Source organism: Cuculus canorus, chromosome 2, assembly GCF_017976375.1.
Source record: "Cuculus canorus isolate bCucCan1 chromosome 2, bCucCan1.pri, whole genome shotgun sequence".
Classification (NCBI taxonomy): domain Eukaryota; kingdom Metazoa; phylum Chordata; class Aves; order Cuculiformes; family Cuculidae; genus Cuculus; species Cuculus canorus.
In genome coordinates, this window is record NC_071402.1 from 69,349,204 (window position 1) to 69,373,189 (window position 23,986).

At 39.9% G+C, this 23,986-nt stretch overlaps 1 protein-coding gene across 2 annotated transcripts in view; it reads left to right on the plus strand.

Moving 5' to 3' along the window:
- Positions 1 to 1,517: 1,517 nt before the first annotated feature.
- The window catches only part of PTPN3 (protein tyrosine phosphatase non-receptor type 3), a 166,217-nt gene continuing 143,748 nt past the window's right edge, over positions 1,518 to 23,986 (plus strand). Inside the window, exon 1 of one of the 2 annotated variants that reach the window (XM_054059143.1) lies at positions 1,518 to 1,681. In XM_054059143.1, the coding sequence (XP_053915118.1) occupies positions 1,555 to 1,681 (127 nt within the window). In that variant the 5' untranslated portion in view covers positions 1,518 to 1,554. The remainder of the gene's footprint in view (positions 1,682 to 23,986) is intronic. The other variant, XM_054059144.1, reaches the window with a different exon arrangement.

The following is a 23,986-nucleotide window of genomic DNA, read 5'->3' on the forward strand; positions in this document are numbered from 1 at the left end:
CCAAGTGAATGAATTAAATCTCTAGAAAACAAAACTTCGCATCAATCTCTTCAAGATCACCTGCGCTTGAAAACATCCAATCTTTGTAAGCTTTGTAGAGTTTTAGTTTTCAAAGAGAAGGAAAGAGAAAAAGGGTGAGTATGCAGACCTGTTGACTATAATGTAAGTACTCTGGCTGCAAAATGAGAGATTTTATTTACCCAGGTGAAAGAAAAGCAGGAAATTGCAATATGTCATTTTCCACCGAGGAACCTCTGGAAGAGTTGCTGTTTCCAAGGGGGTGTAGTGTCCCTGGAAGTGGGAATTGATTTAGATTTTTCTCTCAGCATTCCACTGCAAAAACAGAAACTGTACTTCTGCCAAATTCTGAGTAGCATTTTTAAAAATGCCCATTGTTACAATAAGGTCATGTTCCTCTTAAAACACAACACTTTACATGCATGAAATCTCGAACGCTCACTGCTTATTGTCCACCTCATCCCAGTATTTCACAAGGGTGCAATAATGATAGCTTCCTCTTTCATGCTGCATTTTGAACATAGATTTCAAAGCATTTTCCAAAGAAAGGGAACTATAATTATGCATGTGTTAGAGATGGGGAAATAGAAGTACTGAGAGGTAAAACAATTTGCCCAAGGTGACAGGGCAAATTAGAGGCAGAGTCAGGCATACATCCCGCGTCTCCTGGTTTTTGGTTCCATGCTAACCACAGCCTTGCTTGCACTTGATGGTATCACCAGCTTGCAAGAGCAACAGCAGTAACTGCTGTGGGGATACTATGGGATGTGACCTGATGTGAAATCGATATAGGTCTTAAAGAGAATTCACCTGCAATCTCTCTTGGTTTTGGGGCTAAGAGAGCTGTGAGGGACTTGCAGGGCAGCACTGGGGACTCCTCACTGAGCATCAGATGGGTAGACAGGGGCTGCTGAAAGGTAGAATAACCTCTACGATTCTTGCATGGAGGAATCCTCTCTGCAAACACTGAGGCACTATCAACTTGGTGTTTCTGGGGATGCATGTCTCAGAAATCAGGTCCATGCAATTTGTTTGCATCATTGAAGCGATCAGTGTTGCTGTTCTCAGAGAAAGAGGCCTCTGTAGCAGAGATCTGGAGTTCTTTTCTTCCACAAGAAATAGTGCCTTGGGGAGATTCAGTGGCAGCCCTTGCCACCTAGGTGCACAGCAGAAGGATTCCTGCTCTCCCACAGCACAGGAGCATCCGAATTGTACCGCTAGCTGTGGTTTATTTGGCATGCAAGATTGATTTTAAATTATTTCCTGTATATTCACAAACCCAGCAAGTAGTTTCCCTTTAAAGTGCACCAGCTGTGACATTCGGTAGGTTCTGTAATTTCCAATGAGGCACTAAGAGACTACTCCTTTCAACAACTTTTTTTTAATGAGGGTGGGTACCTGTTGCAATGAATCAATTAAACTCTTCTGACACACAAGATGTGTGTTGCCAGACCTGTTTCACAGGTTTCTCAGGAGGAAGGATAACATGTGACAACACACAGAAGCCAGGAGTACTTGAGAAGATCAGAAGCCTGCATGAGTGAGCTTAGCTTTCCAAAACACTTTCTTAAAGAGCTACTCAAAAGACCACTGACCACGGCAACAGAGACCGCCATGGTGGAGCAAGAGATGCTGCTGTCCTGTGCTTATCCTCAAGAAAAGTGTAAGTGACCATATATAATTTTGTGTAAGAAATGAAAACAGTACAATGGAGAAAGGAAATTAAATAAATTATCTAGCTAGTATAATTGAAAAGACAGAGAGAGTAGAAGGGAAATGCTAAACTAAGGAAATAAGGAAGTTAATAACTTTATACTGTAGGCATGCAATGGAAATAATATTAGTGTACTTACAGGCAAAAGAAAGGATGCTTGTATGAAGAACTCTGATATAAAAGCATCTTGAAGAAACTTGCTTTAATCTTTGTCTTTCCGCTTGTGCTGTGGCGTGGGGCAGCTTGTGTGGTGGAGAATGTGAACAATGAGCTTTGATTTTAGTAGCTTGAGTGGCAGACCGGAGTGCTGTGAAAGCATTCTCTAGAAAAACATAGTGTGATTAAAAACAATGTCCTTATTTTTTGACAATGCAAAGCCCTTTTTTCCTATGGCATTAGCAAGCTTTCTAATACTTTAACCAAATGTCAGCTGAGTGTTACAGTACAGTGCAAATACTGCAAATCCATCCCTCTTTCCTCAAAGGAAGCTGTCACAGAACCTCTTTGCTAACCAGAAATTTTATTTTTAATACTAGAAAATGTAACACAGGCAAGAAAGAACAATAACACAAAAAAAAATCTGTACATGTTAGCTTTTAAAATTATTAGGAATGTTTTAAAAGTCTTCTGAAAAACACCAAATCAGATTTCTAACATGCCAAAGATGAGTATGACAGAAAGGTAGAAATGTAACTGATTACAATGAAGTTGGGTAACTAAGTCTGGTCTGGACTTGTCTGAACAAAATACTACGCAAAATGTAGAAATGGAACTAGTATGTCCTGCAGCCACTCTAATACACTGTCAGAACAAAGTTCAGTGCAAAAAACTTCTCTCTTTGAACTCAAGAAACTTTGCATTTTGAATAGCCTGTCTTGTTTTGGTGGCTTCACGAGGATATTATTTAAAACTTACCCCAGTTGGAAGGGTTGCTTTTGTTCTGGACATAAAAGTGTCACACTGTAGAGGGCTTTATGTTGGTTAGCAGTAGCGGAATAGGACTGAGCTGCCAGCAAAGAAGCAGTTTACCCATGGAGAGATGGTTTCTATTGTGTCTTGTTTCCTATTCTGTACAAAGTCCCATATACAAAAGATGACAGACAGTTAAAAATCTTTCTTACCTACAGTGTCCTGCTGAGCCAACTTAAGAGGCAACCCACTCATAACTAACTGAAAGTAACAGAGTTTAAATGAAACCTGGAGTTATAATATCTGTGTTCTAAAAAAACCCCAGTGAGGACTTCCTCTCTGCTGTCCAGTGTCCTACTAAAGGTGTTCAGAAGGCACAATGACAATAATTTATTTTTAGCTTTGCTGTAACCTAAGCAATATAAGTGAGCATTTTTCTCTTTCACGGATTGATTGCTTTTTTTTTTTCCCCCCTTTTTCTGTTGTTAATTTTAACATTGAAAAGAAAACAAGATTCTTACTGGTTTAAAACCATCCAGCTGCCTTTTATGGAAGACATAATAGGTAACTGGACCTTTCAAATTGCTCAGTTTTGAATATGAAATGTAACTTTATACTGCATGTCATTGTTTTTGCATGTGTACAAGAGAGAAATGGAGATTTCTCAATCTCCTTTTGGCCTCAGTTTCACAGAAATGTGGGCTGAAAAATCTGCATGGAAAAAACATCAAACCCAAAGGAACTAAATATATAGGAGGAAGGAAGCCACGTAATATGTCAGGATGGTCGAGCTGGGTCCTCTAATGACATGGTGGCATGAATGAGCAAGGACCCCCCAAGGCCAAAGGAGTTACCCCAGATGCTGAAGAAAGGACTGTGTGGAGGATCAGCCTTGTTACATTTATAGTATTAAGCATTTGCCAGGAACAGGTAGTATATGTATCTGATATGTTAAAAGGACAAACTGAGCACTGAATGGGCCCATTCTAGCCATAAAGAGTCAAATTGTGCCTCAACAGGGGATGCATTTCAGCTGAAAACTAAGTGTTTTCTTGGACTGGTCCAAAAGGTCAACACTCTGCAGTTTTTAGCTTATAAACAAAACCCTATATCTTTTAAGAAATCCTTTATTCTAAGCAAAATGGGAATGATACATCTTGGGGAATCTGGAGATATTTGTTGGGAGCCATTGGCTTGGTATCTGCTGCTATGTGAAGTCAACAAGAAACTCGAAACCTGAAACTTGAACCTTTGTACCTGAACCTATGGTCTAGCTGTCCATGATGATGCTTTTCCATGTGTCTTCTGCTTAATGAGACTTGTATCCCGAAAAGTCTTTCAAGTAAACAGTAGGGCATTTATGGATTTGGGATTTTTGGGGGTTTTTTTGTCCTTCAAGACACATCAGGACGGTTACAACATTGAAAAAATGGCCCATAGTTAGTCATGTTTTTCATAGGTCTGTGAAGATTCGATGCCAGAGTATTCACTCCACAGGTGAATACTACTCTTTCCTTGTGAATATTAGCTGGGGTTTTCTGTGGTCTGTCACTCTGTTTCACGAGGCCATTGGGGCAAACTACTCATTAGTAACATCTGGTGTCAGGTATCTCTCCAGGAGGCTTGTCTCATGGCAGATATGACAAGAGTAGGAAGATGAAATGTCCCAAAACATCAGCACAGAGGTTAAGATCCTGCCATCTCTTGCTACTCTTCTGTGGTTTTTCCTGTCTCAAAACTATTAACTGTTAAAACAACGTTGTGGGAGGTGTGCATAACACATGTAGACACAGCCACTTAACTAGGCTTAACACACTATCTTCGTTTAGAACTATCTATCGTTTTAGAACCTATTCAATATTCCTTTCTTGGCAGAGATGGTTTTCAAAGGAAAATACACTAAAGAAGCCATTACAACAAATCCTGCCTGTCACAGGGGGATTGGAACTAGATGATATTTAAGGTCCCTTCCAAACCAAACTATTCTATGATTCTATGATTCTATGATTTTAATCCTCTTAGAAAGCAAAACGTGTGTAATAAATGCAGTTTCTTTAGGAACGCTGGTAAACAGACTTCTCAACTATGTGACATATCCCTAGATATTCCTAAATAGCTGCTTACAAATATGAATGTCAAAGCAAAATAATAGAAGATATCTTTTTACACTTCTCTGTCCAAGTTACTGTTTAATAATGGGTTCATATTTTTTCAGGCATTTGCATATCTTCTATTAGGCTGCTCTTTTTGGTAATATTTGTATACTCCCAGAGCCCATATACATATTTTTTCATAACTCTAGAAGAACACATGACAAAAGCACACTAGTCTAAGCCTTTACCAACAACTTTATACAGAATAAAATAAGAAACAACAACTTTTTTAAAAAATACAAAGCACTTATGTTCTTGTACTTTAATTATCATCTTCCCAAAAGCCAATTCTCTTTAAGTTGAAATCAAACAATGAAATTTCAACCCAAATGGATTGTGTTTGTATTGAAGGGTTTCTGTTCATTTGTTTTCTTAGTTTTGATGATTATGCTTTTCCGGCCCTGGAATGCCAAGAACACACACTCATGTAGGCTTACTTAGATTTCAGATGTGGAAAAACATTCTAAAATTAATACATTTCATTCTTGCCACTTTAGAGCAACCCTGTGATATTATGTGTATGTTGATGGGGAAAATATGGGAGCCCTCTGTTCTCAATATGTCTTGAGGAGACAAAAATGTGGTGATTACCTAGGAGGAGTTGTTAAAAAGTCGTTCTTCTCTGGAACAGCTTTCACAGACATTTGCTTATCCTCAGCCACATTTCTTTATTTTCAAATCTAAAATTTTCTGTTTGATCATATTGGAATGCATTTTTTTTGTACTTTAAAAATGTAAATGAGTAATCATACTCAAAGCAGAAGTGATTCCCTATCGATGAACTCACTGATTTTTTTTATCACCTACTACATTTGCCATTAAAGGCTTCAGATTTTTTTATTCTTTTTATTGTGGATTGACATATTAAATCAAGCCAGACTAAGAACAGGTCCCATGTGGACCACAAAAAACCAGCCCCCTATCTCCTTATGGACAGCTGCCTTTTAAAGCTCTACCAAGGAATTAATTTCACCTTGTAAGTTCCAGTTAACGCACATTTTAAATCAAAATGTCATGCAGTGTTAAATTGAGTGTCTTGAGGGAATCAAAATATACCCTCCCAATACAGTTACTCTTCTTGATCAGAGCTGTCATATTTTTGAAACAAAAGATTCATTTAAGGAAATCTGTTTTCCAGGGAACTCTACTGTCAGTTTTTTGGCCCTGATTTTTTGATAACTTGCCAAATTCACATATCAGTGTATGTCAATCCAATCTATAGCTGTAGTCAGCTAATAGGAAATGAAGTCAACATCACTCCTTACTTTTTGTAGATCAGATATGTCCAAGGGAAGAAAAATAAACTGAAAAAAAACCCCAAAACTAATACACATGCTCTTCATACTCTCTTCATCTCAGCACCACATTGGAAGACATTTTTATGTGAATTCCTCTCTGACTTACCTCTGGAAGAAGGGTTTATGCAATGCAGGGGTGGAGCCCAGGTAGAAAGATAAGGACAGTCGTGCCAGTCTAAGTTTACCGAGAAACGTATTTGAGCAAACTAAGTTACACTCACTCTGAATAGATGGGACACTAAAAGGCTTCTCTGAAAGCCACATAAAGTGAGTATAACCAGCTCTGGCTACTTGTTTCACACAGAGATGATCTTAATTGTCCCAGAAATATGCCAGGCTCACCTGGCATATTGAAAAGGACCTGGAGTGAACACCCAGGCTCTGCAGCTACCTCCAGGGGCCTGGCAGCTGCATGAACCTGAAGGATGCAGGGACTTTGCCCACACAGCATCCTTGCGTTTAATGTTTTGCTGTTTCTGTTGCTGTGGTAACGTGGGTGGGAATGCTGTCAGCAGCTGGAGATGTTTAGGAAGGTGGGCTCTGAGGGACAGTGAGCAGCTGGCCTAAGCTAGCTTTGCAAGGAGGGGAAATGATATTGAGGAAAAAGACAGCAGAAAGACATTCAAAACAGACTTGGAATATGTTTGTTGTATCACTCAACATACACTTTGTGTCTCAAAGGCAGATACATCTATGGTCCACTTAGCTCCTGAGTGCACCTTTCTTCTGGAAATGTTTTCGACTCTTTGGAGAGATTTTCTTCATCACATCTGTGAGGTTTCTGCTGCACTGGATTTCTAAGGCATAGAGGCTCTCTTTCATCAGTCATGGAGAGCTGTTGGTAGCAAGGGGTCTGCTTACTTGCATTTATCCTCACTATCCTATAGGATGGCCTTGCCTCTGGAAAAAAAAAAAAAAAACAAACAAAAAAACAAACCAAATTTCTGCTACCATTTTTTTGCTCATTTATGCTGTCAATTGCATCACCACCGCATCAAAGTTGTAGTGGGGTAACTGAAAGCAAAACTTTGCATGGTGTTTCTTTCCAGAGGTACGATCTGGCTTGGAGCAGTGCAGTCTGCAGGGCACTCTATCCCTTGCTTCTCATATAAAAGGGAGCTAAGTTTCATATTCATACAAGGTTTTCTGATCTAAGGCTTGACACAACTGAGACATTTAAGGCTAAAATCCCGACAAAGTTGATTATTAAGTTCAAGGACTTACTTGCCTTTGAGTTTACCAGGAGCTTGCAGCTGTACTCCTGTGCATGTCTTGAGTTGTCCCAATCTTGGTGGATTTCAGTAAGCAACTAATTGAAGGCTAGTTTTGTACCTGTCCCTAACTAAGCCTCCTGCAGGGACAGTTGGTCCCACAAGTGTCCTCAGAGTATGCTCAGCTTTCAGAGACCTATTTCTGATCTTATCACATGCAGTGGCTGTTGCTGTTTGCTGCTGAAAAGCAAAATTCCTCTGCCTGGGCACTACATAGTAGCCTGATCATTTACTTGGAGGACTTGGAAATGTTCATTCTCTATTTGAATAGGGAATATTCAAATATATTTGATCTCAAATCCATTCCATCTCTCGAAAGAAAGTCTGTCCAGCAGGAAAGAGGCTACTCAGGCAATGGGCAGCCCAGCTCCATCCATGTCACCAGTCTAGTGGTGGTTATGGGACTCGCTCCAAGCAGAGATGGACAGGCTTGAGTTTTAGTTCCCCTCCTGGGACCTCTTTTTCTCATAGTTCACCTACGACCACCACCGATTAAAACACAGAAAATCAGGTGCAGAGAAGGGCCAGAACTCTCATTGCCCTCATGCCAGGTGAGTGTCCTGAGCATGAGGAAACATGACTCCGTTGCTTAATATGCTCTTTCTCTTCATGGACTGATGAATTTTGAATTGGTTTCTGCACAGTTGCAGCTGGAGGATGAGGAGCTTATCCCTCCTGCCCACTCACACTGACCTACTTTAGAGCTGCTAATTGCATAATCTCTGGGGCTGAAGGGGAGGAGGGTGTTGAAGTCCCCCTCTCACACACACTGTGCAGACAAAGCAGGAAACTAAACTTAGGACATCCACTTCCCAGGTTACAGCTTTAGCAGCAGGGTGATATATTATGAATATGTGGCAACTGTGGCAAAGGAGAAACATTAAAAGTATAAAAGTATAATGCCTGCTCAATTCTCTGAAGTAAAAAAAAAAAAAAAAAAAGAACCAAAAAAACCATAAAGCTATATTTGGAAGGGATTTGCAGATCCCAACCAAACGCAAGTATCCCCTTGCAGGTCTGCCAGGTAGGTTTTAAGGCTCCTCTCCCCACCCACCCAGCTTTATTTGTTAGGTCTAAGCGGGTACATGCAAAGCTACTCAGGGCTGTTATTGCAGGCACCCAGCACTCTTTGTGCACTTTATAGATGTATTGCTCAGGATTTAGACTCTGCTCAAAGGCCTGAGATCTTAAACATGGGGTATTACACCAACTTACACTGAGTCACTAAGCTCTTTATTGAATCAGGGCCCGGTGCATTTTTCAGGCTTATTTGCAGAGCAGCAGGTATTATTACCAGCAGTAACTGGGTTAATAACAGGGACTCCATGAGAGAAAGCAATTTGTAACACCTATGATGCTTTGACTGAAACATGTTCATTATCCCTCTTCCCAGTTATGTAATAAGCAGAACAATAAAAAAAAATTACTTCTCTGCAGAAATCTCTACAGTGGTGGCTGCCTGTATATGGCCACTGTATCCTGTTTGCTCAGTACTTGCGCAGCTAGGCTTGCCTGGAATGTCCTCAGCCGAGTCCCCCTTGAGTTTTAGTAACTAGGCAGGGATTAATGAAATAGATACAGCAAACACCAAGAAAAAAAAAACAAAATTAGACATTTATCTTCACTGTGGACAGACAGTTGTTGTTGCACACTTGAAGCCTGACAGATGTGGTTTGCTGGCAAGTGGGTGAGAAAATAGTAATATCTTAATTCATGCCAGGGGTGGGGTGAAGCCTTTCTTCTTCAGCTTGAGACAAAAAGATCTGAAAAACTTTCAAAGATGTTCTTAGCAGCTTCATGCACAACATATGGTCCTTCCTGAGCTTTTGACCATTCCCAGTGTGGGATTCTGCCAAATGAAAGTTGAACAAAAGTTACCCTTACAGAAATATTTAGGAAGCCCTGTTTTAGAAGTGAGTGCACATGTTGGCTGTGACTCAGAGCACACCCACACACTGGGTAGACAGATTAGCATCTAAACCACTAGGCAAGTTCCAATTCTTGCTCAGAAGGTCAAAAAAAGCCTGGGAAATGGCCATAACTCCCTTTCTCCTCAGCACAATTATTTTTTTCCAGATTACAAAGTCATTTTGGATGGCACGCTGCAGTGAAGTCAATTGATTTATTGTCATAAACAATCGTGTTCGAAGTTGGGAACTGATTTTGAATTTTGTCATTTCTGGATTAAAAATAAATAGGGGGTTAAAAAAAAACACAAAACCACACCAAAATCCAACTCACAACCAGAACCCAAACCTTTTCCGTTGTCTTTGTTTGTTGTAACTTTTATTTCTGCCCCACAGAAACCATTGGGATCTGTAAAATGTTTATAAGGGAGGCACACTTTAAATAGAAGAGAGATGAAATCCAAACCCCTCCTTGATAATATGCTTGGTTTTGTCCAAGACTGGAGAAAGTCAAATCTGATGTGGTATTTTTTTTTTTTATTTGGTGTCATATTATCAGAACACAACAGCTCAAAAAAACAAGACTGCCATATGCATTCCACTTGGCTTCCATGTACTGTAGATAGCCTGTTTCCAAGCCAACTGTGAATAAAGTCCCTCCAGTTCCTCTAGTGTTGCTGTGAAGGCAATGGGTGCCCACTCCCTTGTCCTTGTCACACTGAGAACACACAGCGATGGAGCTGGGGTACAGCTAATAGCACTAGAAGCCTTTATTAGGCCAGAAATGAGGTTGGCCTGAAGTTTGAGGTATCTTCTATCCAAAAAAAAAAAAAAATTATCAGCCAAAGATTTCTACAGCGAAGCATGCTTTATGGGTTGTTAGTAAGAAGGGTTTAATATAGCACTGGAAGTTTGTGGGTTGTCCTGAAGCCATAGGTTTAGTCTTTTCTAGAAACCTTGGACAAGCAGTTCATGCAACCTAGAACATAAATAACAATATTTATGGAATGAAAACAAAGGAAAAAGTAAAACTTGAACCTTCTAGAGGCTTTTAAGAGAGAGGCAGAAGCAAGGTCAGAATAAAAATAAAAAGCCAAGATTATCAGCCATGGTATCAAATAAAAATCTGACAGCGAAAGGAAGTTGACTAGTTAAGTAACAACAAGCAATATCAAGTACTCTAAATTAGCTCCAGGGCTTTTGTCTGTGCTTCATTCAGTCGTTTTTGCTGTTATGGTCCAAATAATAAGGAGACAGATAATATACAGTAGGAATGGAGAGTGACAGCAGAGTCTGAGGAGAAAAAAAAAAAAACTTTTTCAGTTTTCTTTTTAATTATAATGGAGGAAAAGGGTCAGAAAATCACAATTATGTGAATTTCAGTAGCATACAGGCAGCCCAGAACTATATTCACTGCTGCAGACTTGCTATGGAAGAAATAAAACAGATACAAAAGATGCATGGCGATTATTAATGTTGCAGCTAAGCAGGCAAAACAGAGCTTCGTTAAAGCTTTATTAATAGCTAATCCCTTGCAAAACCATGGGAGGAAATACTAACTCACCTTGCTGGGTTGTGGTTTGGATTTCTCTTCCTCCAGCATGGCTTTTCACTGCTACCCATTGATCTCTGTGCTTCAATACAAACGGCCTTACGATCCCCTTAGAGAATCCTCTGCCAATGTTAAAATCATGAGGAACAATGAGAGAAAGAAAAAATAAGTGGCAAGGCTAAGAGAGTTTTTCTATTTTAATTCCTCCCGCTGGTGCTGTCAGAGGTAGTCCAAGAACTTTGACTACAGCTCTCTCTTCATTCACAGCTGTAGAAGCATCCAGAATCAGTGCTCAGTAAAACCTGCTTTTCTTCTGCATTTGCAGCGCCATTTCAACATGCTTGCTCTTGCTCCTTCTCTCAGATTAACCATCACGTATTCAACAGTGAAAGTACTCTTGCCAAAACACTTTTCTTATCAGGGTTATGCTTTTACATAATGAAATGTCAAAAAAATCTATGCAATAATCTTTTGAACTTTTCCTACTAGAAAATACGGGAATCTTTCTGGCTTCAGAAATTATTTTCATTAACTCTTTTCCTTTTCAACATTGCATGGATCTTTTCAAGTTTAGTAGAATTATTTGGGAGACTAACTAGCAAGACCTTTCCTGAAGAATATTTTTTAAATTTACGTTCTATGTTATTTTATTTATTAAATAAATGAGGGCAGGTCTTTTAATCTCATTGTAGTCCTGCAGGAAGGAGCTACCAAACCTTTCCACAAGCAGTAGTTCATGCTCAGAGAAAGCGATATAGAGCAATTTTGTTGTGTTTTATTAAAGAGAAATTACCCACAGAAGAAAAAATAAGTATGTTTCTGTGGGATTTGCTGTGACATCCATGAGGCTGGCCTTTGGGAGCAGCAAAGACCATTGCTTCTCCAGGGCTCTGGAATTCCCCAGATGCACAGAGTGACTTCTGCCATACTCATGACACAGTATGGGGTGGCAGCATCTGTGTCCCTCTTGTTTTGTAACCACCTGAGACGACAGGAAGCTATTGTCCATTAAGTCTGTTTTAATAGCTAGTAGTCATGGCTTCTATGACTGAAAAGTCTATGGAAACTGTGGTTCTGCTCTGTCATTTCAGATTTTGCCTGTGGCATATGTTTATATGTTGTGGGCGGGCTCAGGCCAGTTGCCTTTCTTTATTCTTTACCTCAGTACCGTAGTTTGTTTACTGTTTTTCTCCCCTCACCTTCCTTGTTAGTTTTTTCTTTCCTTGTAATACCAACTTCCCCTCACTGTCGATCAGAGAGGGCCTTGCTTTTGGCAATTTTATGTCAAAACCATGATATATGTGGTGAAAACAAAACAGATTGCACTGATCTCTCTCTCTCAGCATTTGTTAGGAATATATAACATACATGTGTAAAATGAAATCTTATTTTTTAGCTCTACAAAAAGCAAGAAATAGGTGTAATATCTAAAATAAAAAAACATTTTAGCAGTCTTTATTGTACTTCTATTGACACTGGAACATGCCATTTTCTTAAGCGTATTTGATTCTATTAAGCTGAAACTGGCAACACATCTAATACCCCAGGTCTACAGTGGTTTTTTGAACAATAACTTATCGCTATTCTGCTATTATTGCCTGCGTTTTTAATGAGGACAGTGAAACTGTATTCATCAGATTAATTTCTCTGATGTGTTCTGCCCATTCTAGGAAAGGAACAAGAAGTTATCATGTAAAAGAAATACACTGTATCTGAGACTTGAAGCAGAGCCTGTGAGCAGTAATCAAGTTCTTGCTTATTATCTTTACAGCTCCGTATATGTGCGTGGTGCTTTGCAGGCAAACATAATAATAAGACTGTTCTGGGTTTTACTAGGCAATAATCTGTCAGGTGACTCATTCTGTCAGCTTGATTTTATATGTTCAGATAATCTAATACTGAAAATCTGGAAAGATGCACCAGACTAGTTCCTGTGATGAGTACACAAGCAGAATGCACCAAATGCTGTCAATGGAAATGCAGAGCTGTTATTTTAATCTCGGACACACAATTTGGTGTTTTCATACCATACATATTTAAAGGTGGTCACTGTGCATTTTACTAGATTAAATCCTGCTTACACAAGGGAGTAAAAAGGATCTGCAAGGAATTATTTGAATCAAGTACACCTCTATATCCACTGAGAATATGTCAACACCATAACAAAACTCTTGCCAGTTCTTCCTGCTGCCCACAGAGTCATAGTCTTAAACTGGGGTGCAAGTGTTTAAAAACTATGAGTGTTGATTCCTAACAGAGTGATAAGTAAGAGAAAGAAAACTAAAAACTGACAGCAGAGTATCTACTTGGCAAGTTCTGTGAGTTTGAAGGAATGACAGCTATCATTTTGGACTTCATATATTAGCTTCTTCCCTCCAGAAAGATGCTTGCACCGTTTTCCACTGCTACTTCTCTGCACGGAACATATCTGCTGTGTTTTGTGTCAGATAAAATTAGTTAAACAGAAACCTGATTCATGAAACTGGAATCTTGAGAGGACAAGCTTCCTGGCAAAAGAGACTCCTCTCCTCTCTGGTCTGATTAGCACTGATAATTCTCCTGGGAAGAAATGCTTAATAAATAACACACTACAAGCTATACAGATGTATAGGTGTAGTGGAAGTTATTGCAGTACCCTGGACACAGAGGCAGTGCAGCTTGCATGTGTAAGTGAAACAACGCGGTTCCCAACCTTGCAGTTCATGTGACTGTGTGTACATGGCGAATTTGATTTTATAGCAAATTCCTTCCTCGCTTTTTGTGCCACTGGAAGATGTGTCTGGTGTATCCAAGAGCCTTGTAGTGATTTTCCTGAGTCTGAGCCACAAGACATCTGCTGGAGAAATAAGGGGAAGAGAATTTCTGCAAGTAATTGGTGGTGATGGATGATAACAGCTTCTCCAGAACTGTGGGCTCTCTACCGTGGGAGGAGATTGGGCTAGGCAGGCAGCTGGGACCCAGCCCAGCTCAGCAACACCACCTCCAAAACAGCCTGTGCTCACTTCCTTCCTCATATCTCCAGGGTTTCACCCCCATGCCACTGCAGACCCACTGCCAGACATTTGCTCTTCCAATCCACAGGAGGAGCTCATGCCTGGACACCCTTTGTATAGTGCTTCATATGCAGGCTGACCAGCTTGTGGCTTGGTCTTTCCTTCTGAGTCTGTGCAAAGACAGAATCGGGGTCCTGGCTCTGTGCTGGCTTTAAAAAGCTGTGATAATGTCTAGTTCCTCTGGAAACAGTCCCCATGAATTTCTTAGTTGTCTTCAAGAAAACGTTCATAGGTCATATGTCATGGGTGGTAACACAACATGTTAAGGAATCACAGGTCTTTTTTGTAATCCACTGTCAGCCAGTGAGTGTAAAATGCACTGAGTTACATAGGTCAGTGGTTAAAAATTGGAAATGTATGAGCAGCTTTTAAAAGAAAATCCACCGTGTCTGCAAGAGATGTGGAACAAACAAAGGAAAGGACAGATGAGGCAAATGGAATGGATGAGTGAAAGACGCTACTTCCATTTTCTGGTAGGGTGCCAATTTGCAATTGCTAGATATTAGCAAGGTGAAAGTTGTGAATTACAATGACAAAAGAGTCATTAAGCCAAATTCCAAGAAATATCTTCAAATCTGCCATGTTTCTGATGCAATATAATCTCATTTTAGATCTATGTTTATGTTTGAAGGAGTGGAGTAGACCACTTGGTAATTGCAGACTAGTTTATCCTGTATTTGCTTACTATGAAGGAATAGCGTCACAGGGCAGTTGCTGCAGAGCATTCGCTATACCTGGCTGTTCATGTTCCCTTGCACCGTCACTTGGCCCTTCACTGTCCCTGAAATATATCACTCTGGTTAGTAAACCCAGACAGCAAACCTGCCTAAGAACAGTGGACATTTTTGTTTTGAAGAGAAAATAGTGGGGTAGGACAAAAAGCTACTCCAAAAAAAATACTAGTTTCCTCTAGCAACGATCTTAACAACTGGTGTTCAGATTTTTTGTTCTTCTGAGATGACTTGTGGGTTAACATTTCATTTTCCTCAGGCTCACAGTGCAACCAGCGCTTTTTTTAATCCCTCCTTTCACCAACCTTTCTCAAATGTGATCTTTACTTTTCCTCTGCTTTGGGCTGTGTGACCACCTAGTGCAACTGCTCCTAGTGGGATTCTGATATCACCATACCCTGTCTGTCTGATTCACGGAACAGCCTAACTGCATTTGGATGTTTAAGGCAGCTTCTGTAGAAGACAGCATTAGCAACTTACTAACAACCTGCGAATAATTTCTTCAAACCATTACTAATTCTTCTACTCACAATATGTTACAGCAAAGGATGAAAAAGGTCCCCTTCTCTATTTCTGAATATTTCCTCAAAAAGACACATATGTTACTTTCAACCTAGATCTCCATCACTGGCTGGGAGCAACCTGCTGTGTGATGGGGTGGCTTTTGCTTTTCTTGCAGGGCCTCTCTTTGTGTACTTGAAAGTTCTCAGTAATACACACACATCATTCAGTCTCCTTAGATTTCTAGATCCAAGATGTAACAACAGTTTGGGACCATCCATTTTTTATTATTTTTTTTATTCTTCCCCTCTGGTGCATTGTGAGAAGAAAACACCCTTTTAGACCACTCCCAGCTGAAGCCAATTTCTCAATATTTGGTTTCCCTGTTGTTTCTTCAGAGCCTTATCCTTGTCTCTAATTTGCTGTTTCTTAAAATCTTTTGGTTCAACTCTACACATTCAGCCATGATAGCATCATGCATGCAGCCTGAACCCCCTAACAGTGGTAACAAGCTGTTCTGTAAGTAGTGGGACTGTAACCAGGAACTCTGGTGCAGATCCTTCCATGTTTAATAAGATGTATATTTGGTTTTCTGCCCTTAACGATGTATTGATAGTGTTTCTTTTCCAACTGTACTTACCAGCCTGCTTTCCTGAGATTATAAGAATTGCAGAACTTTCTGGCAGATTTGATCAAAACTAGGTTCAAAACCTTTTGGGGGTGTGGGAAGAGAGGAGGAGGACAGGCAAGCAGAGAACACTGAGAGCATGGTAAGGTAATTCTTATTCCCTTAGGGCACCAGACCAAAGTGTATCACAGATAACTTTCTCCTCCTCCACAATATTCCAAAATAAAATTGTAGCGAATCTGAATGAAATGTCAAAATTTGAGTTTGTTGAAGGGAGACATTTCGGTGGATCTAAACCAAAGTGATTTAGAACTGACTTTTTGAGAACTTGAGAACTTTGTAGCCTTCTGTCTTTAAGTAAAATAAAAATTAAAAAATAGCTTTCTCCGAAACCCTGCAGGCCTGTATGGCAAAAATAACCTTACTACTTCTACTTTTTCCCTCTTCTAATCTCTACCAAGTATTTAAGATTCATGCATCAAGTATGTCAGCACAGAAAGCATTTTCAACAGTTGTAATAAACCATTAATTTCTCCTAAAAGTTTCAAATATCTAAACAGAGGCAGGTCTTGCAGATTTTTTCTTTTCTTTTCACATCACCTCAAACCTCTTGACTAATTTCTTATCCACTGGCCAAGATTCAAAGAAAGCACTTGGGTAAAAAAGCAGGGAAATGCAAAATCTTTAGCTTATGTCAGTAAAGGGATCAAGTGTTTTTTTTCCCTGATTATAATGACAAAGACTGCAGCTGTTCCTGTTTATCTGTGTTTCCCATGCAAAACCATTCTGGGTGTTGCTCCTTCTAATCAACAATGTGATTCTGCTGTTAGGAAGAGAAAGCTTCACAGTTTTCCCAGGTAGGGGTTACTACTGAGGTTTGCCTCTTTTTCTGTTCTTTCCTTCCGCTTTTGGGCTTCTGTTGAAGCTGAATAAAATGAAAATTTCCATGTTTGTTGTGAATCCAAAGATTTTGAAAAACAACAAATATTTTCCTCTAGAGGGAAAAAAAAAATATTTCAAAATATTTCTCAGTGGTGAGAGAAAAAGCAATCAAAACTTTTATTTACGAATGAAACTGATCTTGGCGGTATACTTTCCATGGCTTCCATGCGGCTTCTAAAATCTGGTAAGAGGAGGGACCAGTCAGAATATAAAAGTCTGGAAACTGCTGGCTGAGTTAACTGGGATTTCAGGCTCTATATTGCCGAGTCTAAAGCTAAGTTTCGGTGAGTTAAAACTCCAGGGTTACTAGACCCTTGTTTCTGTGGCAAGGCCGTGCCGGAATGTGACTGAACGACTTACAAGTATTACAAACGCCACAACTGTGGGAGCACCATAGCCCATCGGGTGTCTTCTCAGGGTATCTTGTTTCACTTGCAGCTTTGGGTGATTTGGTTTTTTAGCAGCCACACTTTGGAGAAACATTTTAGTTCTCAGAAATAGAATTTTCCATTCAAAACATTTCATTGGGAAATTCCCAATCACCCTGACTTTTTCTGCCTTTATTAGATGTGTTTGGTCTTTCAAGGTTAAAACAGGATTTTTAGGAACAAACAGGGTGTAAAGGTGGTGGTGTTGGAGGAGGTAGAGGATTTATTACTTAAATATCTGGAGGTTGCACTATAGTGGGTGCTGTCCTACAGTGTGCTATGACTACATCTTGTGTATTATACAGGTTTAGCCACATTTTTGTGAGCTATTATTAATGCTGACTTGCAGCATACGCCTTTGGAAGCAGTACAGTCAATGCATACCTGCTTACAGTGGGAAACTGAAAAGCCTCAAATTTCCTCTTGACTGGCTCCTTCCTCCTACGCCCAACTCACTCCATGCCATTCAAAAACAGAAGCTGACATCAAGTAATTTTCTATTGTTGGAAAAACATTCATAAGAAAACCCACATCCCCTGTTGTAAAGGCATTGGAAGGCTGTGGAACAGGTAAATTTGGAGGCTGCTTCTTTTTAGATTGTTGGGTAATGTGTCATCTCCATTTTTTGCCCTCATCTAATGTTATTTTAGCAGCAGTAGCAGGAATGGGTACCTTAGCCGCTTTCTAATCAAATTAACCAGGCCTCCTCCCACTCATGTGGCAGTCTGGTTGGATTTTCTAGCTTTGTTTATACCCTATGGACATGAGTTCAGAGGCACTTCATCCACTGCCATGGCTTCAGTTGCCTTGTTGCTGAAGCAGAAGTACCATGGTAGTTGTCAATGTTACCTTTGCATGGCTGCACAAAGATTGATTAGCTACTGTATGAAAAAAAAATGAGCTATTCAACATAGCTGAGATGACCAGTCTTGTTCTTGAAAGCAAAGACTTAAAAATACTTAAAAGCGGAAATGGAGAACAGAATAGCAGAGACTGACAAATTAACAAGGAAAATGCCTGATGGATTCAGACTGGGCTGCCTTTAGTGTCATGACTAGCCACATAGAGTCTGGAATATCCATAGAACAGGCAGATACCAAACTGCAGTTTTCTTCTGTACAGAAATCTGCACGGTTTAGGCAATCTGCCAGAATTTATCAATACAGCTCTAGTTATTTCAGTGATGCTTTGATACTTCACAATAATTATGGTATTTTTGTCTAAGGTATGTTTCATCTCTCAGTCTTAATTTTGCAGGAAGAAAAGATTATTTTTCAGGAAGTGCTTGTAGCCCAAAGCCTAATTTCTGTTTCACTCATATAACCATGAATAAAAAAATCAGACTTCGTATTTCAGATGCTTGTGTTCTAATAGTTACTTCATATCTATTTTTGTACTAAAGCTATGCTAATTTCCAGTTTCATTAATTAATTGGTGCCATGAGTGTTGCATCTGTAAAAGATGAATTTTCTAATGATCCCTTTGGAAATGGTTCTTCTTAAACCACCAGGTATTTAAAGCCACCTTTCTGTCTGAGATGGATTCACTTTGGGAACAATCCCTGCATAATTAAAAATTATTTTTGGATTTTTTAATTTATTCATAATTTTCTAAGATGGCTGAAACTCTTTAGGATGCAAGACTTCTTTTAATAAATATCCTTGAGCAGGAGTAACAGCAGTAAGGCTTGCTTCATTAAAGACAAATCCTTATAGTAATTGACCTACTGTTCACAGCTAAGAATTTCATTAGCCAACATTAATTTGAGGCAGAAACCTGCAAAAGTATATAAACCCAAAATCTCTCAAAGTGCAGCTTACTAACTTTCTTTTGTCCTACCTTCCCTAGTGGCTTTGCCATTCTGAGGTTGTCTTTCCACATATCACACAAGATGAAGCCATGTAAATTAGCATGGTATTCATTAAATCTTTCATGGATTACGTTAGCCGTACATCTGATCCCAGCTGTGGTTTTACCTTTACTGGCAATACTACGGTCATCATTGAGCCAGTGTTGGATTAATTGTGTTCAATAACTATATCTGGTTTTAAAAGAAAAAGTTGCTGTTCTCTTAAGGCTTCCCTACTATTTCACATTAGCTCATCCCAAGTATCAAGTCATATTGACAAGGTAAAAGATGAGGTGCATTCTGCACCTTCCCTTGCCTGATTTCCTGGAGAAATGCTGCAAGCTTCAGTGCTGTAATTCCCTGGAGCATGCTTCATACATCTTGTCCCACTTACTCCCTCTGGCACCGGGGCCTGAGCTGGTGCAGGGTAGGAGGAGGAAATTACAGGCTTCCTTGCTACCTAGCATTGCAAAGGCTCATACCTTTAGTAATGTCCTTTCATTTCCACAAGGATAGTGTCTCGTATCAGGGCTAAATCTCAGTTTACTGCTGCTTGCCCCATCACTTTGCATTTTCCAGTTGTCTGAGGGATCAAGAAGCTACAGAGTTACACTATGTGTGTGCAGCACCTAAGCCACCGTTGTTCTCCTAACCTGATCCTCAAATGCACGTTTTGTTTCCTGATTAACAATGGATGTAAATCTTTGGGAGACCCACTCAAACCTGATGAGAATGTGTCCCTAATACAGAGGACTGGGCAAGTCTGTGCACAGCCATAGCTTCCAGTCACCATCAGGAGTTTCCACAAGCCTGTATGTGAAGTATCTTAGAGACTTGCAGGTACTAATTCCCTCTAGAAAGGTGTCTTTATTTATTTTTCTTAACAGCTGAGTGACTGCATACAGTCAATATTTCTTTGCCAATGCTTTTATACTATTACAAATGTCAGCAAATTATGGCATGTTGTGAATAGAAAATAAAATCGTAAATTAAATCCTGCCCTGATAAATTTTGGAGCTCCAGTGTCCTCAGCAGTAGGTTTGGGATTTTTTATCACAAGGTGCTGGACACTGAGTATTGCTGTGATTGAAAGCTGAAGACATTCAGCATCATAAAGAACTGGAAAAAGATAAAGCCTTTAAAACAAAGTTGCACCTCACACTCATCAGGCTGTATATTGTGGTGAGGAGACACTAGACCCTGTCTTTTGATCCCCAAAACAAAAGCAGACAGCATTACAGGCTTATGAGTTCATAGAACCCAGGTGCACGATGTTCTTGTGGATTTGCCTTTGAGCTGAGCACAAAATCATAGAGGTTCAGGAAAACTGTATGGAAAAAGAAGAAATAAAGGACAGCATGTTGTGATGGCATCTTCCTTCAAGCATGCAGTCCCTAAAAAGCTATGGTATTTACACCCCTGTTCTTTTCTGAAGTTCAGCAGACTCTGCTTATTGGAGCTGCCTGTGTCTCACACGATTTATTTATCCCAAGAGGCATTATACACTTGATACTTACTTCAGTTCTGGTTTGGATAGCATTACTATTAGTCTTTCAGTTTTATAAACAGCTGTATGCAGATGATGAGATATCCAGGCTTCTTGTTGCTCTACACGTTTGTAGGGCAGTTCACCGCCCAGTCACCAGTCACAAGCCCAGTGGGATGGCAGCATCATCATGGAGGCACGGCCATCGCAGCAGCGCTTAATATGGGGCTTCAATACAGCTGTTGCCAACAAAGATCCTAGTTACTGGTTGATAGGAATGACTGGGACCTGAGGAAGTTTGCTTGATTTTATCTTTGGTGATCATCACTGCTCAGACGCTGTGACCCTATCGTGGTACTAGGTTATCTGCAACCTTCTAGATGATGCCATGGATAAGAACCTCAGAGCCCCAGCAAGCCACGTCTGGCTATGTCCACACAGGTCAATGAGCTCATCTACAGAAGCCGCTGCAGTAGATGCAGACAGTGCAGACAGACCAATTGCCACTTTACTGGCACATCATCTAGATCTGTATGCTGAGTGTGAGAAGGCAGAGCTCAAGCCACTACTGCCATGGGCAGTGCACAGTATGTCCAGGGAAAGCAAGGGTAACACAGACTCAGAATTTCTTTCTCTGGAGACAACTATACTTCAAATACTTCTGTAAAGCAACACTAGTAATGTCATGAGCTGACTGAAACTGAAGTTAGTTATAATTTGCTTTCCCTCTCCTTCACCTGTGTCATAACTGGCATACTATATTTTCTGCCTGTGATAGAAAATCATCCTACATTATTTTTTCCAGATTATAATGCACTTTAATTAATTATCTTAAAGAATGGAATGTTTGCTTCCTTCCTGCTTTTGGCATTAGTTAATGAAGTGCAAGCAAATGTTAACTGAATTCTCAAAGATGCGAATCTGTTCTTTCCTTTTTCTTATTAGGGTTCAACACAGCCAAATGCATGCGGGGAAAATTTTATTCCTATGCTGGAAACAAATACAAGATTCAGCACCAAATAAATATTCATTTCAAAGCTGTTTGTGGCTAAAAATCAGAGAAATGACTGTTATCTCAGAAACAACAATTGGAAGAACTCAAAATTAAACTTGGTTCTAAAATCCAGAAGTCAGCAGGGTAGCAAACTGCTCATGTCTTGGCAATTAATCTCATCCCACATAAACAGACTTTGTAAGCCTTGGTATTTGGGGATGGATGACAACAAGTGTGTAGGAGAAGGATTAAGAAGAAATGGGAGGGAACTTTCAGGCTCAGGGGATCTTGAATAACTTCAGCTGAAAGAAAGCAGAAGTATCTTTCATAAAGCGTCCACACAGTATCCCAGCTCTTTACTTTTTTTTATTTCAATGGTTAAGTAAGAATTAATACTATAGCTTCATTCAAGTGACTGACAAAATTAGACAGCAATGTTTGAAGCTGACTTTGTGAGATTTGCAACTGAAAGATAATTTCATCAAAGAGATAAAAGTTTAAAACCCATAGTAAATTTATACATAGTAAATTTATTTTTACCCATAGTAAATTTATTGTTCTGAATAAACTGGAGGTTGAAAATTTGTGCTTGTATTGACCATGTTCCAATTAATTTTTTTTACCTTAGGGGAAGATGAAAATATAACTAGAAAATAACAAGGAGTATCATTAATACTTAGTCAAGCCTGTTGTTGACACATTTTGCTCAACCAGCTGCGTTTCTCTAAATGTCAGAAAAGAATATTAATTTTATCTGGCTGTGATGATTTTAATCTCTGTGCCAAAGGACAATTCCATCTTTATCTGATGTTGGGAGGGAAACTGCTATGAAAGAACATGTGGCATGCATTCTTTCTCATTTTGCTTCAAACAGATCTATATAGCCCCTTTGCACTTCTAGCGTTCTCAGGGAGACGCTTTCTACTTCCTTCAGGGGAGAGACAAATCCAGCTCCAAGCCCCCTGTTCAGCCAACTCTTACGCACATTGACAGCTGTACTACTGATCCAAGAGCCAAATGGTTAGCAGAGTGAGAAATGCCAAGGAGAGGTTCAAGGACTAAGTTGGCAGTAGGGAAAAAGCTAGCTCTTGGCTGGAAGAACTATATCCATGCACACCATCTTGAACATAGGCATGTAGGTCAGGTCAAGTCTTTAGCAAAAGTAAGGCATAAGCATTCAAAACTTGTAGGTCTTAGAGAGTCTGCTCTGAGCTTATGCAGGAGACTGGTGTTTGGTGGGTTTTTTTTCTCCAAATATGCCTTATTATAGCCTTATGCAGGCAGAGCTGCAGAGTAGGCAAATCCTTGGTCCTACCAGCAAGGTTGATGGAGCAAGAGCTAGCCTCACGATCTCAGTGCTTATGACAGAAGCTGACCTGTGTGGCATCGCGCAAACACAGGTGACTTATACATGATTGATGAGCTGTTAGACTGTGCATGTGTATAAACAGTAGAGAAACAGAGACAGAGACAGGGCTATCATGCATATAACCTCCAATTATGCCCATACATGTCCAAATATAGTGCTATCATCATTTGTTTCCTGAGAGTGGAGAGGGTCACCATCACATGGGGTGACCCAGAACTGGTATTTAGGCTGCAGCACTGAATAGTTTAGACCAGCTTACCACAGTGGCTTGAAAACTAAAATTAAGACACTATGGTTTTCCAGCGAACTCCACAAAATTGCACCCACACAAAGGTGTTGCCTGTCTCAGAAGATACAGTAGCATTGCTCGTGTCCAAAGGGAGGTGAAATCCTCTTTGTGATAAGCTTGTATGTGCAGTTATGGGTGTATCTGTAATTATAGGCAATGCGAAAAAGTATGGCTTTCTCAATAACATACCTCCTCCCAACCCTGCCAGACACAGACAGGAACATGCCACATGATAGAGTCATCACACTTCTATTCCTCCTCTTTCTCTCTGTGCTATTAACTCCCCTGTCTGCTATTAACTCCTCTCCTCTGTTCAGTATCAGTTGTGAGCTCTGCTTGCTGCTAAGCAGCTGACTACCTCCAGCAGTTCCGTACATGACATGTATCACACACTCTTTCTTCCGTTTGTCCTCGTCTTAATTTACATTACTTCCTCTCCACAGGGAAACTAATTTGATCTATGTTATAAAGTTCAAACACACTTGTAGTAACGAAGAACAGTGGCAAAAGAGATGCAGAGTATTTGAGTGCATCCTTGTGAAACAGTAAGCTGTTTTCTGTGAAAGAGGCAAAACTCTTGGGATAACCTCGAAAGAACAAACTGTACAGTGGAAGAGTGCAGTGCATATTAGAAAGGGGAGTGGGGAGAGAAGAAAAACAGAACTATGGAATGAGATCCTTAAATATGGGATTTGTGCTTTGTGTTTAACTATTTTGGCTGTTGCTGCACATGATTTCAGTGTCAACACAAGAGAAACCACGGGAGCATAAGCAACAACAAACTCAGCTCAGTTTATGAGGGCAATACAGCTGGGAGTTCCACTGTTTTCTTTACAGCTAATGTCACATAGTTTTTTTTTATTAAAAAAAAAAAAAAAAAAAGACGAAACAAAA